Source organism: Alternaria postmessia, assembly GCF_024291825.1.
Source record: "Alternaria postmessia strain BMP 2775 chromosome Unknown scaffold_12, whole genome shotgun sequence".
Classification (NCBI taxonomy): domain Eukaryota; kingdom Fungi; phylum Ascomycota; class Dothideomycetes; order Pleosporales; family Pleosporaceae; genus Alternaria; species Alternaria postmessia.
Window position 1 is genome coordinate 228,720 of NW_026260085.1, and position 12,977 is coordinate 241,696.

Genomic DNA, 12,977 nt, shown 5'->3' on the forward strand with positions numbered 1-12,977 from the left:
TAACAGGCGGGACTACGCTTTTTGGCAAGCCGCCCAAGCAATTTCTTACGTGCGCCGAAGCATCGGACTAACCCGGGGCTTCGCGATGCTTGACCCCAGAGCTAGCAAGGACAACGCCGCGGCGCGAAACACCGCCTCGCGAACTTTTCCTCCCATTGCCGACATCATAATGCGCCGGGACAGCCTAATCTAGTAATCCCGGTGGGCAATTCGAGTCAAACGAGTCAACTGGGGTGACTTGAGTGCGGTGCTGGGGGGACAGTGCTGATGCGGAGTGAAGGCAACCAATGACATGGCCGCACCCTGTTATCCCCGTGCGATCGTGTAGTGTGTCTTTCTCCGCACGCCAAACTCCACGGGGTTGGGATCATCAGCGGCTCCAGACCAAACGTCATCGTCGAAGCAAACTGTGGGGATGACGCCGGTAGGGCAGCGCGGTTCGGCGTTATTTGCTAGGATGGGGGACTGAGGTCGGACTCTACTGTTACATTGGTGGCAGTAGAGACGCGACATTTCTTAAAGAGAGCGTCGTCGCGCCTGCTGTCATACCTCATCGTATCGCAAACCTCGCCACGAGTTTGGGAAGCGAGCTGGCCTCTGTCGTTGTTTGTTTGCGACGTCCCTTTGATCTGTCACAACGCAACACGCGTACTGGTTACTGGTATTACTATACAACATGGGCAAGTTCTACGGCCTCCGGGGCACTAAGCTCAACATTGCCATTGCTATTATTGCAGGCACAGATTTCGCACTCTTCGGTTATGGTAAGCGCCTACGCCATTCACTAACAATACACGACCTAACATTTGAATAGATCAAGGTGTAATGGGTGGTTTGCTCACCCTGGGCTCATTCATCAGATACTTTCCCGAAATCGACAGCGTCAACCCACCGCCAGGCAGTTCAACAAGCCATGCTGCAACCATCCAGGCCATCACGGTCGGTGCCTACACACTCGGCTGCTTCTTCGGCGCCGTAGCAACCATCTGGCTCGGCAACATGCTCGGACGCAAGAAGACAATCTTCATCGGCAGCGCCATCATGATCGTAGGAGCCATCCTCCAAACATCATCTTACGGTCTTGCACAACTTATTGTCGGACGATGGATCACCGGTTTCGGAAACGGCATGAACACGAGTACAGTTCCCACATGGCAGTCTGAAACATCGAAACCGCATCGCAGAGGTCAAATGGTCATGATTGAAGGATCGATGATTGTCTTCGGTGTCATGCTTAGCTACTGGCTCGATCTGGGGTTCTCTTTCCTTGAACCGAGCAGCATCGCCTGGCGCTTCCCGATTGCTTTCCAGATTATTCTGGCCCTGTTCATTCTCGTCATGATCCCCGGTCTTCCTGAGAGTCCACGTTGGCTGGTGCTCAAGGGCCGAGAGGCGGAGGCTTTGGAGGTATTGGCTGCATTGAGCGATCTGCCTCAGGATGACAAGAGAATCCAAGAGGAGTTCCAGGCTGTCAAGGACGTCACTCTGGAAATGTCGCGCGGTGGTTTCCGAGATTGTTTCAAGATGAACAAGAACCGCAACTTCCACCGCACAGTGTTGGCGTATGTCAACCAGATGTTCCAACAAGTAAGTTTTGTCAGCTCAGAAGCGATATGCAGCAGTAACTGACCAAGACCACAGATCTCGGGTATCAACCTAGTCACCTACTACGCCGCAACCATTTTCGAAAACTCCATCGGTCTCTCGCCCTTCCTCAGTCGCCTCTTGTCCGCATGTAACGGCACAGAATACTGGATGGCGAGTTGGATTGCCATTTTCACAATCGAGAAGTTTGGACGTCGCTCTTTGATGATGTTCGGTGCGGCCGGCATGTCAATGTCCATGGCTGTCCTAGCAGGTGCAACCAGCAACATTGGTAACACGAGCTTGGGTCTCCTCGCCACCGTCTTCCTCTTCGTCTTCAACTCCTTCTTCGCCATTGGCTGGCTAGGCATGACATGGTTGTATCCCGCAGAGATTACACCCTTGTCCATTCGTGCGCCTGCAAACGCCATTTCCACCACCGCCAACTGGATATTCAACTTCCTCGTCGTCATGATCACTCCTCCTGCATTTGCAAACATCGGCTACCAGACCTACATCATCTTCGCCGTTATTAACGCCGCAATGGTGCCCTCCGTATACTTCTTCTTCCCGGAAACCGCGTACCGCTCCCTCGAGGAGATGGACGAGATCTTCCACAAGGCAACGGGTCCGTTCAACGTCGTTGGCATTGCGCACGACTTGCCACATCGGTACGGAAAGAAGGGCGAGCTGCTCATTGATTATGCGGATACAGAGCAGGCGCACGATGCAGAGAGGAGGAGGAGCTCTGTTGTGGCCGTGCAGCCGACGAATGGGGGTGTGTTGGCCAGAGATGAAGAGAAGGAGATTAGGGAGCATTTGGAGAACGGTGGGAAGTAGATGTCCAAATTTGGATTGAAATGATGAACATATCGTATTTTACAAAGTTATATGCATGTGCATCCCCGTCGTGAAGCCCATCAGTATGACGTGAGCGAATCTACCTACCTTATAAAAGACGCTAAAATCATTTCGCCATGCTAGAGGAATACAACGCAAAAGGGTATTGCAATGGCAACGCCCAAAAGACAAACTAAAGTATACCAATGCGTCTGAGCTCTTGGTAAACACTTCAACCCGTACCCTGTAGTCCTCCCAAACATCCAACATTTACTTTCCCTCCGCCTGAGCCCGCGCTGCAACCCTCGCGCTCTTCCGTGTTCCAGGCGTCTGCGCAGTCTTCGACCTGGCAGGCGCCCTCGTCACGTTCTTGGGACGACCCGCCCTCTGAGTCTTGAACTCTACATGTGTCTGCGGTGCCTCGAGTGGCTGGGTCGCTTTCGAAGGGCTACCTCTAGGGATTTCTGGTGGGCTTGGAGCCGCGCTTCTAATTACCCTTTTGGGTGACGAGCCAGCAGCAAGTACTGGGAAGTCGTGTGATGACGCCGAATCCGGTGTAGAAGACTTAGCTACAGACGGTAAATAGGCTTGGCGGAATGCTGGTGAAGCAGCTGTGGTGGGTAAGGGAGAGGGACTAGACGGTAGTTCTACGTCTTCATGAAATGGTGATGAGTCTGCAGGTCCGGGTGGAGAGGATGCAATGAATCCCTCACCATCCTCGTCGCTATCTGAGTGGATTGATATAAAATCGGGCAGAGTGTCACCCACATCCACTTTCTCTTCCTCGGATTCTTGGGCATACTCTTGTGCAAAACTCTTCGTCAAGCCCTCCGCAGTGGCGTGCAAGTCAAGAACTTGCTGGAGAGTCTCATCAACTCCGCCTCGGGCTGGTTGCTCGAGCTTCTCTTCCTTTCGTACCGTGTTCGAGATCTTCTCCTCATCAGACTCCTGCACTGCCACATCTGTTAGAATCCATTTCTTGAAGCGGCGGCGGTCTTCTCTTTCTCCTTCAAGATTCTTGTGAAGCTTGCGACTCTCTGCAACACGATACTGTGTGGTGTCCACCGCAGGGCTCACATGTGGTGATAGACCTTCTCGTATGGGGAAAAGCCAAGTCCCGTCAACCGCGCCTTCCGTCTTCACGGCTATCGTGCTAGGTGGCCGATGGAGTGAAGTTGTGCTTCGGGGCTTCACGGCTGTCTTGGGGCGATTTTGTACGCGTGGCTTCTCATAACGATCAGGAGTATCCTTTGTGATGATATATGTCAAAGGCGCTTCATCAACAGGTGGGGTTTTCTTTTGGAAAGCAGGAGAAGAGTAGATGTTGTGATTGTCTTTGCCAGAACCATCGTTGACCTTCCGAGCGATCTTCGGTCGTGGCGTGTCTGTGTGTTCGAATGAGGACACTTGGTCGCGACGAGGTGTGGAGTTGGATGGTTGGAGAGTTGACTCTGAGTCTTCCTCATATGAGATGACGTTGCCACGAGGACAGGCAAGCCTTGATGGCTGTAAAGCAAGCGTGTCATTTCTCTCATACGCATCACCATAACTATGGCGAGTGGTTGGGTTTGAAGGCCGTGCAGCTAGAACAGGTGAAGACTCGTTCGAGTCATAGTCGGAACCAGGTGATGCGGGTAGCGACCGCTCATTTACTGGCTTTTTGTACGAAAATGGCATCTGGGCTTGATAGTGACTGTCGTAATCAGGCATGTTCATATCCAGGTCCAGGTCCTCCTCATGGGATAAGTCCAGCTCCTGAGACGTGTTTCCATTGCGTTCAATTGAAGAGGAAGGCGACTGAAGGACAACCCCTAGTACGTCGACAGCAACATGCGCCTCAGTAGCCTGTACATCAACCTCCCCAGGACGATCGAACAGTGCGTCATCTTCGTCTTCGACCGCTGCACTGTCCATCCTCCGCTTCTTCACAACGTCTTTCTGCAGACGTGCATTAAAATCCGTCTCAACCTTGCGCTTGACCTGCGATATAGTGGCATCGCCCTCCGATTGAGTTAGATGAATGCCGATCATATAGTTGACCTCTTCGCTGATCATAGCAAGAAGCTTCTCTGGCGTCTGCATGCGCTCTTCCAGGTTGGGAAGATTTTGCAGAACACGCACGACATGGAAGACGGCCAGTTGAATCTTTTTGCGGTCATCTTTGTTACGTTGTAAGAAGCTGTACAGAGCTGTCGCTGCAGCTGCACCTCCTGTGAAACCCAGCAGTAGATGTCCATATGGCTGGAGGTAGAAAGGGAGTGTGCTTTCGCCGAAGAAGTATTGGGTCAGGGTCCTCGCAATGGAGGATAGAGGAGGCGCGGCTTGCGTCGCCTGAGTTTGTTTGGATAACAACATCGTGGTAGTGGTTTGTGTGAGCAAGGTGAACTTAGCCGTCTCAGACGCCATTTTTGAGGTAAAATCCAGGCTGATGAGCGAAGCAGCGTTGGTGTTGGGATGGCCGAGCATATTGTAGTCGATTTCTAGGAGTTCGCGTGGCAGTGAAGAGCAGGCAACGATAAGTTGTAAGTGTTGCAGGACTCTCGCGACTCAATCTGAGCTGTGTAACCCTTTAGATGGATGCAGTGTGTTGATTAGCGGTAGCGGTGCTCGATTTGGTGTCTGATGTCTGTTTACGTCGCAATTGCAGGAGACTGGAATTACACAGTGGTGTAAAGCACCAAGCTACCGACTTCGATGGGTGGAAAGGTTGTATATAGGAAAGCAGCAGCAATCAAGCAGGATGTTACTTCAAAGCTGTTGATATGCGCAATGCAAGTCTGATTCCGGTAGTATTCAGGCTAGAAGAGCAATAGACAAAGGATGTGGTAATCGGAGGAACGTGCAGGCTCGACGCGCGTGTTGTGATATCTTCCAGGCAGAAATTTGAATGCCTTAGTTGGCTGGAGAACCAAGAGAATGACGTAAAATTGGTGTTGTTGTTGAAAATGAATGCGTGATCGGCCATGTACAAACGCACAAACCCACACACCCGAAGTGAATGCGAAACATAGGAACCAATTGATCGGAGATGCAGCGACAACAACGACTACCTCTCTAAGCAATCCAGTCACGACACCACAGGAGCCAGAACTGTACGTTGATCATCTGTAGCGTGTCAGCCATCCGAAACACAACATGAGCATCCAGGCACCATACCTATCGCCTATGCTCGCATAGCACCTTCTCTTCCGTCTCCAATCAAACACCCTTAACCCTTCCTACCCCTGTCAGAGGAATACCGACCCCCCTCTCCCTGCCTTCTTGCCCTCTCCCCTCACTCGCCGCTCCTTGTCCAAAACTATTCTCCACTCTCCCATACCCCACACCACCACCATACAACTCCCTGCTGCTGAAAGTTCTTCCTTTAAAAGGCCGCGCGTGACCAGATTGCTTGAGCCATTTTGCAAGGAGGATGCCGACAGTGCACCAAACGGCTGCTATAAGGAGGGCCAGGGGGACGAAGAAACCCATGAGGATGATGGATGCTGAGCGAAGAAGTATGCTATAGTATAGATGGATATATAAGTGTCAGTGCTTGAGAAAGAGAACAGAAGTACTGCAAACAAGATAGATGCTATAAGTGAGGTTGTGACGGAGACGCGGAGACCGTCGGGTGTGGATTTGGCTGGTGGCACGCTAAGGGCTGGGGAAGATGGGGTAAAAGCTTATATAGCTTCCTCCTATCCGAACCTGCGGATCGACATCTTGGGCCGACCAGCTATGCTATTGGCCGAAAAAAGAAGAAATCGCAAGAAATGAACAGCCGATACGCGACGAGCGAACACGAGGCGATTTGAATGTTGAGAGCAAGATACGATATAAGAAACGAAGTAGTAGCACCTACATCTACCCAACCATACGCACTCGACGGGGTATACGCGCATGCACAACTCTAAACAAAACCACATGCTCAAGACTGACTGCTCCCACTGGCCTCATCCTCCGCTTTCTTCGTCTTCTTGAACCTCTCCTCCGCAGCTCTAGCAAGCACCTCCCTCCTACTCAACGCACCAGCATGTACACTTCCACTCCCAGCACTACTAACCACGGTCTCTTTCCCACTACTCCCCAGGGTAAACTCGCCACCCGTCCACCCCCCATGATCATGCACCTGCTCCCCATCATCATCAGGATTATAAAACTCCTCAGCCCCCACGCTTCTCCCTCCACTCTTCCAATCATCCCTCGCAACCTCCCGTTCAATCTGCTTACACAGCTCCCAGAAATTCCTATCGTGCGGCCCCCAAACATTATGCGCAAGCTCATGACACAGTGTATTGCGTATAGTCTTGTAATCCCTATATCCGTCGTACGCATCCGTCCTAAGTCGTAGCTCGATAACCTCGCCTTGGTTTCTGTTTAGCCCCAGTGTGCGGGACTCCATTGTGGTGTGCATGGCGGGATCCATTTCTGTGAGGAGAGGAACGCTGAACTTATGGGTTCGCATGGCAGCTTTTATGCCGGCATCGTCGCGGAGGCGTTCGAGGAAGCGGAGGGAGCGGTCCGGGTTCGGCAGATAGGGCAACGGCCGCAAAGTGTGGAATGTATATTGCGCCTCCTCCTGTATCTTTTTGTAGTCTCGATTTCGGGCTGGGGTCGCGGCTTTTATGGGGCCGGGGCGGCGGGGGGCGGAGGCGGCGGTTATGGTGTTATTGAGGGACGACACAGCTTCTGATGTGCTTCCCATGAGAGTTATCTTCTTCGAGACGAGCTCTGTAAGCGGGAGAGATGGATTCTTGAAGGGGGGTTTTTGGAGGCCGATTTTGCCGCCTACGAGGAACTTTTGGTTCGAGGGTGGTATTGAGAAGTCTGTCGCGACGCGCTCTGAAAGATCTGAAATGGTGGCATCTTGTGCAAAAGGTAATGCGATTGCTTTGCCGTGGTGCGAGAGGGTTATTTCAATGTCGTCGCCGGATGTTGTTGGCGCAGAGGATGCGTCGGCTTCTGTCATGGCAGTCTTGTTGTAGTAAACGGCGAGAGGGGCGTTGAGGCGATACGAGGTTCCTGAGTATAATCTACTATACGGTGTAAGTGGTGGGTTAGTGGTAGATCAAGATATAAAGCTTCGCAGCATGTGGCTGAGCTTTAGCCATCGTTGTTTCGGTGACGTTCTCCAAGGCTTCCACGAGATGACGCCCGGGTCGCCATCGGAATTTGTCATCACTAAACTCCGATGCCCAGGCGCTGTTCACTATTCATCACCGCCATCATCGGCCCGTCCAAGGTCTTCCATGCTCGCGCATCTTGGTATCAAAACGCAAACGAAACGACTCGCTTAATATCATGATCAGCAATTGCTTGTTTGCACTACTCAACCGCCACCGGCAACGGGTATCAATAAATCTTGTACTAGAAACATACGCTGGCGATGCCCAAGCTATGTCGTAATCCAACATGAGACGATCAAGCACCACACCCCAGCATTACGGCCAGCTGGAATACTACTCCAGCTTGGACTCTTCCACTCTCTTCACATCTAGTTTGGATTCTTCCTCCACCTTCTTCTTCTCCTCATCTTCTTTCTTCTTCCGTTCTTGTTCTTCCTTTGCCAGTGTCTCTGGTGACTTTACCCATTCCTTGATGTTGGCATCCCATCGGTGTCTATGCATATTTAGTTACGGCTTCCCTTGCAGACATGAAGGTCGACTTACCCATTAAAATCCGTTTCCAGCAAAGCCTTCTCCTTGTACTCATCCACGAGTATCTTGTCATAGTTGTAAGGTACCTTCGCCGGGACGCCCTCGAACATTGTTTCCCGCATGGGATACAGTTCTGATGTGTCGTACCTGTGATAATTCTTACAACTCCACTGTCCTGGGTTTTCGTCTGGATGTGTTTCGCTCAGTCCGGTAATGTCGATGAACAGCCCATTGCGCACATCGATCCATCGCGCATCGATAATGTTCATACCATCTCCACGCTCGCGCTCCCAGATCCACGGGTTGACATCGAGGAGGTATTCGCGCTGAACGGTGCCGTCGTAGGAGGTATAATGGTATTTCGTCTGGTTGTGTTCTGCACCTAACTGCATGAGCGTGGAATGGGACACTTGTGTATCGAGGTCAAAATCCCATGGCAGACGCTATGCATGCGTTAGTGGTTATCACAAGTCACCGGAGGCGGAACGCACCTGTCCATTCCACCACCATCCAAGCAATGTTCCGTGCGCTATCCAAGTATCGAGTTCGTTCTCACGGAAGTAGTTCAGATAAGCGCGGACCATGTGCGATTGTGTATCCGTCCGCTCTTCATCTGAGACGATGCCATTGAAATAACGCTTGTCATAGTGGCCGAGAGTAAGACTGCCTCTGGAAGCTTGTTAACTCCTGTGGTGGTAATGACTAGTTGCGAGGCTGGGAGATTGCTTACCCAGGCTCGTGGAAGTATTTGGTATCAGGCTTCTTTGCATTCTTCCTCTCTTCAATACGATCCGCCCATACTTTTTGTCTTTGCAGCTTGTGACTTGGTGTGGGTGTGGCCAGTGTGGAAACAAAGAGTGCTGCGGATGCAAGCGCAGCTGCGCAAGTCGACAAGCGCATGGCTGAGTTTGGAATCCTGCACTGGGCTCTCTAGATAGGTATGTCGTCTCAAACACAATACGACGAAAGGGTGTTGACTGGAAGTATCACTTGTCGTACGATACTATTATGATCGATCAAAAACACCAAGGCAATACGGAGTGAAAGTAACCAGCGCTTCGGGAAGGAGATCGCGTGCTTTCAAAGTCGAACGATCGACAGGCGTGGGGCGAAGGAAGGCGGGAATAACGTCAATGAACCTCTAGCAATGGCAGGCGACGCTTCACACATAAGATAAGAAAGAAGGAAGAACAACTAAGCCACCCATGGGGTCAGAGCGTGCGGGAGGGGAGTCAAAGTACTTCATGACGCGCACGCGACAGGCTGCCAGTCTGTGCCTGGTGCCGCCCACATCATCCACTTCCTCAGCCTTGTCCTACGTATAGCCATTCACTATCCCCTTGTCAGTTACAGGTGTGCCGGTTTCCCGGGGTATCGTGGATTTGGTGGAGGCTTGGGAGGAAGCGTTGTCCAGTGACACGCGGCGTTGCGTGGTTAAGCTTTCCAAGATTTGTATGCTGAGCGGTTTCGGAAGTCGGATGCCGGCTGCCGGCCGTTGCGCGCCGTTTTGGTGTGGCACAGAAGGGAGCAGCTGTGGCTTGTGGGTCATTCTTTGAAGATCTTAATACAACCCAACATGAATATCTTCGTCTTCGTCTTGCTCCGACTGTTGATATCTGCTTCGAGGATTCGAGTCGCGGCGTTGGGTCTACGTACTCCAGTAGTGAAGTCGCATGCGCATCTGCGCCAATCGGGAATGGACGTCTCACTAGGGAATGTCTATAACCAAGGCCTCGTCAGCAGTCTATCGTTTTTCGGCCTTAAATCCGACCCTTATCGAATGACAATTACGCGCCTGGATCTGAGTTCGTCCCTTTGTATCTGCGCAATTTTACGCCTGCGCGTCCATGTTTGACGTTGCACAGCCATCAGCGTACACGCTTATCAAGTACGAGGATAGCTGGTCCGTAAGAGCGGTTCGCCAATCTATGTTCCCTAGACATGTACGACACGTGCGATGTAGATTAACATAGCACAGACCATCGTACAACCACATAGAAAGGCTGTCTCCTTTTTATCGCGCCTTATTAGTGTGATTGCACCTGCGTCTTCATGCTCGCAGCCATGGACTAGTAAAACGGCCGCTGGTACCATGAGAAATAACGCTGTTTGTATTTGGTATTACACTTCCAGACTTTTTGCTACGCCGTGGCACTGGTTACCCTCTATGCAAACACACTGAACCAGACATCAGACCAAATCCTTGTACGCCGTTGAGATTGAGTTAAGGTTGTCTATGAGACGTCCATCGCTTCGGCGCCGTTGGGAATCGAAAAGGAGACGGCGCCCGCATCGCCGATTAGACGCTGTTCGGAATCGGAGACGAACTGTTTGTCGCGTTAGTGATATCCAACAGGTTAGTGCGTGGAGACTTACCTTGACACTTCTTGTGGGGTCATAGAAGAGCGCAAAGCTTCGCTGCACATCATCGATGGTGACCTCCGGCCCGTTCCTCTTCTTGCGTATCAGGTCGGAAGTCGTGATTAGGTTGCTTGCGTATCGCAGTCCGGTCTCCTGGCCAATCTTGGTAAGCAGTGCCAAAGCATCCGGAGAGACATCAACCTCCTCCTCTTGCGCTCTTATCGAGATGATTTGCTGCATCTCTTCCGAGGAGTATGCGTGGGTGCTGACAATGACTACGCGGTCAAGGAAGTCGAGTGGCAATCCGTGCGGTGACCTGTAGTCTGTTCCCCGTATTTGTGTGTTTCCCCTGTTGCTAGCCATGATGACGATCGGTGCGAGCTCGTCCTCGAGCGCGCGATTGACGAAGGAAAAGCATTCAATGTCAAGCATGTGAACCTCGTCGATGAACAGTACACCTGGCACAATGGTTGCCTTGCCCTCTTCCTTCCACTCTGCGACCTTGGTATTGATCTGGTCTCGTACTTCACTGCGAATCTCGCCTGTGTCACCAGAGAAGAGCGCTAGGAAGCCCTGAGTCCTCGAGTTTATCACGTCGATCTCGTGCAGGCTGACTGTGTGCACTACCTCGCGCCGTTGTTGCAGCTCGCCTTCTGGGCATTGGACGAATTTGGTGTCGATGCCCATCGCATCGTAGTCTCTGGAGCGCGTGTACGAGCGGCCGAGCTTAGTGATCTTGCCCGAAGCCTTGTCGATAGAGATAATGTCACCAGCCATGACTTTCTCCTTGGTCATTGCATCGATCATCTTGGTGCCCATGTCGTAGACAGTCTCCATGTCGGTCGTCTTGATGGTAAGCTTTCCTTGCTTGTTGCTCTGCACTGGAGTCAGTATCGCTACCTTGCCACAACTAACCTCGTACTCACGCCTGTGACACTGCGGTCAATCTGTATCTCCACAACCTCGCCTTCGATGACCTCGCTCTCCTCTGTTATCCGCACGCCAATCGACTTCCGGAAGGCCTGTGTAAGCGCCTCGGTCTTTGACATCTCCAGCGAGAAGATTTCGGACGACGCAAGCATTGTGAAGGGGACATCGGGGCCCAGCGACTGCGCCATGCCCATTGCGATGGCCGTCTTTCCTGTACTGGGAGGGCCAGCAATCAGGACTGCGCGACCAGCAATCTTTCCATCTCGTGCCATCTTGAGTATCACGGCAGCTGCCTTCCGTGCCTTCTCCTGCCCGACAAGGCCCTGCGAAGATACCTTGGGCTCGAGCGTGTCATCGTCGACACCGAGACCGCGAATGTGAGAATGCGCCGCGATGAGGTTGAGGCCGCGGAGCTCCTTGCTCTCGGCGATGGTGGTGATGGGCTACGCTTTGTCAGTCAGGTGACGCGGGAATCACGTCTCTCACCTACCATGGCCATGATGATGTGTTGTCGTGGGTAATTTCCGCGGCGTTATGCGACAGCGATAAATCGCGAACGCGAAGATGGAAGCTCCAGTAACGACGCACGGGCCCGCTGTCTTCCGTTTGCTAAGTAGTGGCATTGGGCGCGTCGACGCGACTGTCCCCAGACCGCATCCCCAACCTAGCCCCTTCCCTGCTGGCGTGCAATACAAGCAGCCACAAAGTCTATTGACATCCAAAGTCTGTTGACCTTGTTCCTTAGGACTATTTGAGCCCTTGGGACCTCCCTCTCTTGCCCTTTCCGCTTTGTCTTCATCAATCTTGCTGCTTCCGCCACCCAATCCGTGTATTGGTTGTGCGCAGGAGCGGCTTCAGCGCTCGTCCCCTACCCTTACTTTACATGCCGACCACACAACGACGACATGGCTAGTCGCCCTCAAGTCCCTACTATCTCGACAAACACTTCCCGGGACAATGCCAACGGCGACTGTATGCAGACAGACAGGTATACCATGCCCTCACTTGCTCTCTCACTTGCTCTCTCACTTGCTCTCTCACTTGCTCTCTCACTTGCTCTCTCACTTGCTCTCTCACTTGCTCTCTCACTTGCTCTCATTTCCTCTCACATTCCATCACAATCCATCACGTCATTGTCACTTGCTTTTTCTCTACTGCGATTCTTCACTAGCGTAGAAGACTCAAAGTACGCACCTGAACTGGTATTACTTAAACACCGTCCTCAAGCCAACAGACTGCCCTGCACTAGTTACAAGCGTTTGGCATCTGAAACACACTAGGTCAGGACGGACTGTTCAACAACGACATTACCACCCAACACCCAAGCTCTATGTAATGCATCTACTAACGTATCACATAGTCCGCATGCTCGAACACCGATCATGTATTCGCCTGCGCTCAACGACCCAGTGGGCTCGCGCATCGGCAAAAGGCCCTTAGATTCTCAGTCTCACGGCGAGAGCCCTCCAGATAAAAGGAGTCGCCCGCCCGATTGGCGGTCGGTGTTGCAAGACAGGGTCAGCTAAGTCCTCACTCCTTCAATCACCAGTGCTGACACTAGATTAGTACGCCAAATCTACAGGCTCCAGAATACCGAGCCCTCCACCATCGAGGAAAAGCTCT

At 52.1% G+C, this 12,977-nt stretch overlaps 5 protein-coding genes across 5 annotated transcripts; 1 reads left to right on the plus strand and 4 right to left on the minus strand.

The window, feature by feature from the left end:
* Positions 1-676: 676 nt before the first annotated feature.
* Positions 677-2,424, plus strand: J4E82_002971 (uncharacterized protein; the record flags this gene model as incomplete). Its single annotated transcript, XM_051729264.1, has 3 exons — positions 677-764; positions 815-1,587; positions 1,642-2,424. 3 exons carry the CDS (start codon positions 677-679, stop codon positions 2,422-2,424), a joined length of 1,644 nt encoding a protein of 547 aa, XP_051590979.1.
* A 270-nt stretch (positions 2,425-2,694) lies between these two features.
* On the minus strand, positions 2,695-4,830 carry J4E82_002972 (uncharacterized protein; the record flags this gene model as incomplete). Its single annotated transcript, XM_051729265.1, has 1 exon — positions 2,695-4,830. The coding sequence occupies one exon, from the start codon at positions 4,828-4,830 to the stop codon at positions 2,695-2,697; it is 2,136 nt and encodes a 711-aa protein (XP_051590980.1).
* A 1,504-nt stretch (positions 4,831-6,334) lies between these two features.
* J4E82_002973 (uncharacterized protein) lies at positions 6,335-7,623 on the minus strand (the record flags this gene model as incomplete). The annotated part of the gene is made up of 2 exons (XM_051729266.1): positions 6,335-7,428; positions 7,617-7,623. 2 exons carry the CDS (start codon positions 7,621-7,623, stop codon positions 6,335-6,337), a joined length of 1,101 nt encoding a protein of 366 aa, XP_051590981.1.
* Positions 7,624-7,865: 242 nt separating this feature from the next.
* J4E82_002974 (uncharacterized protein) lies at positions 7,866-8,963 on the minus strand (the record flags this gene model as incomplete). Its single annotated transcript, XM_051729267.1, has 4 exons — positions 7,866-8,025; positions 8,076-8,506; positions 8,555-8,732; positions 8,794-8,963. The coding sequence occupies 4 exons, from the start codon at positions 8,961-8,963 to the stop codon at positions 7,866-7,868; spliced, it is 939 nt and encodes a 312-aa protein (XP_051590982.1).
* Positions 8,964-10,297: 1,334 nt separating this feature from the next.
* RVB2 (RuvB-like protein 2) lies at positions 10,298-11,853 on the minus strand (the record flags this gene model as incomplete). Its single annotated transcript, XM_051729268.1, has 4 exons — positions 10,298-10,390; positions 10,440-11,300; positions 11,351-11,797; positions 11,845-11,853. 4 exons carry the CDS (start codon positions 11,851-11,853, stop codon positions 10,298-10,300), a joined length of 1,410 nt encoding a protein of 469 aa, XP_051590983.1.
* Positions 11,854-12,977: the final 1,124 nt, after the last annotated feature.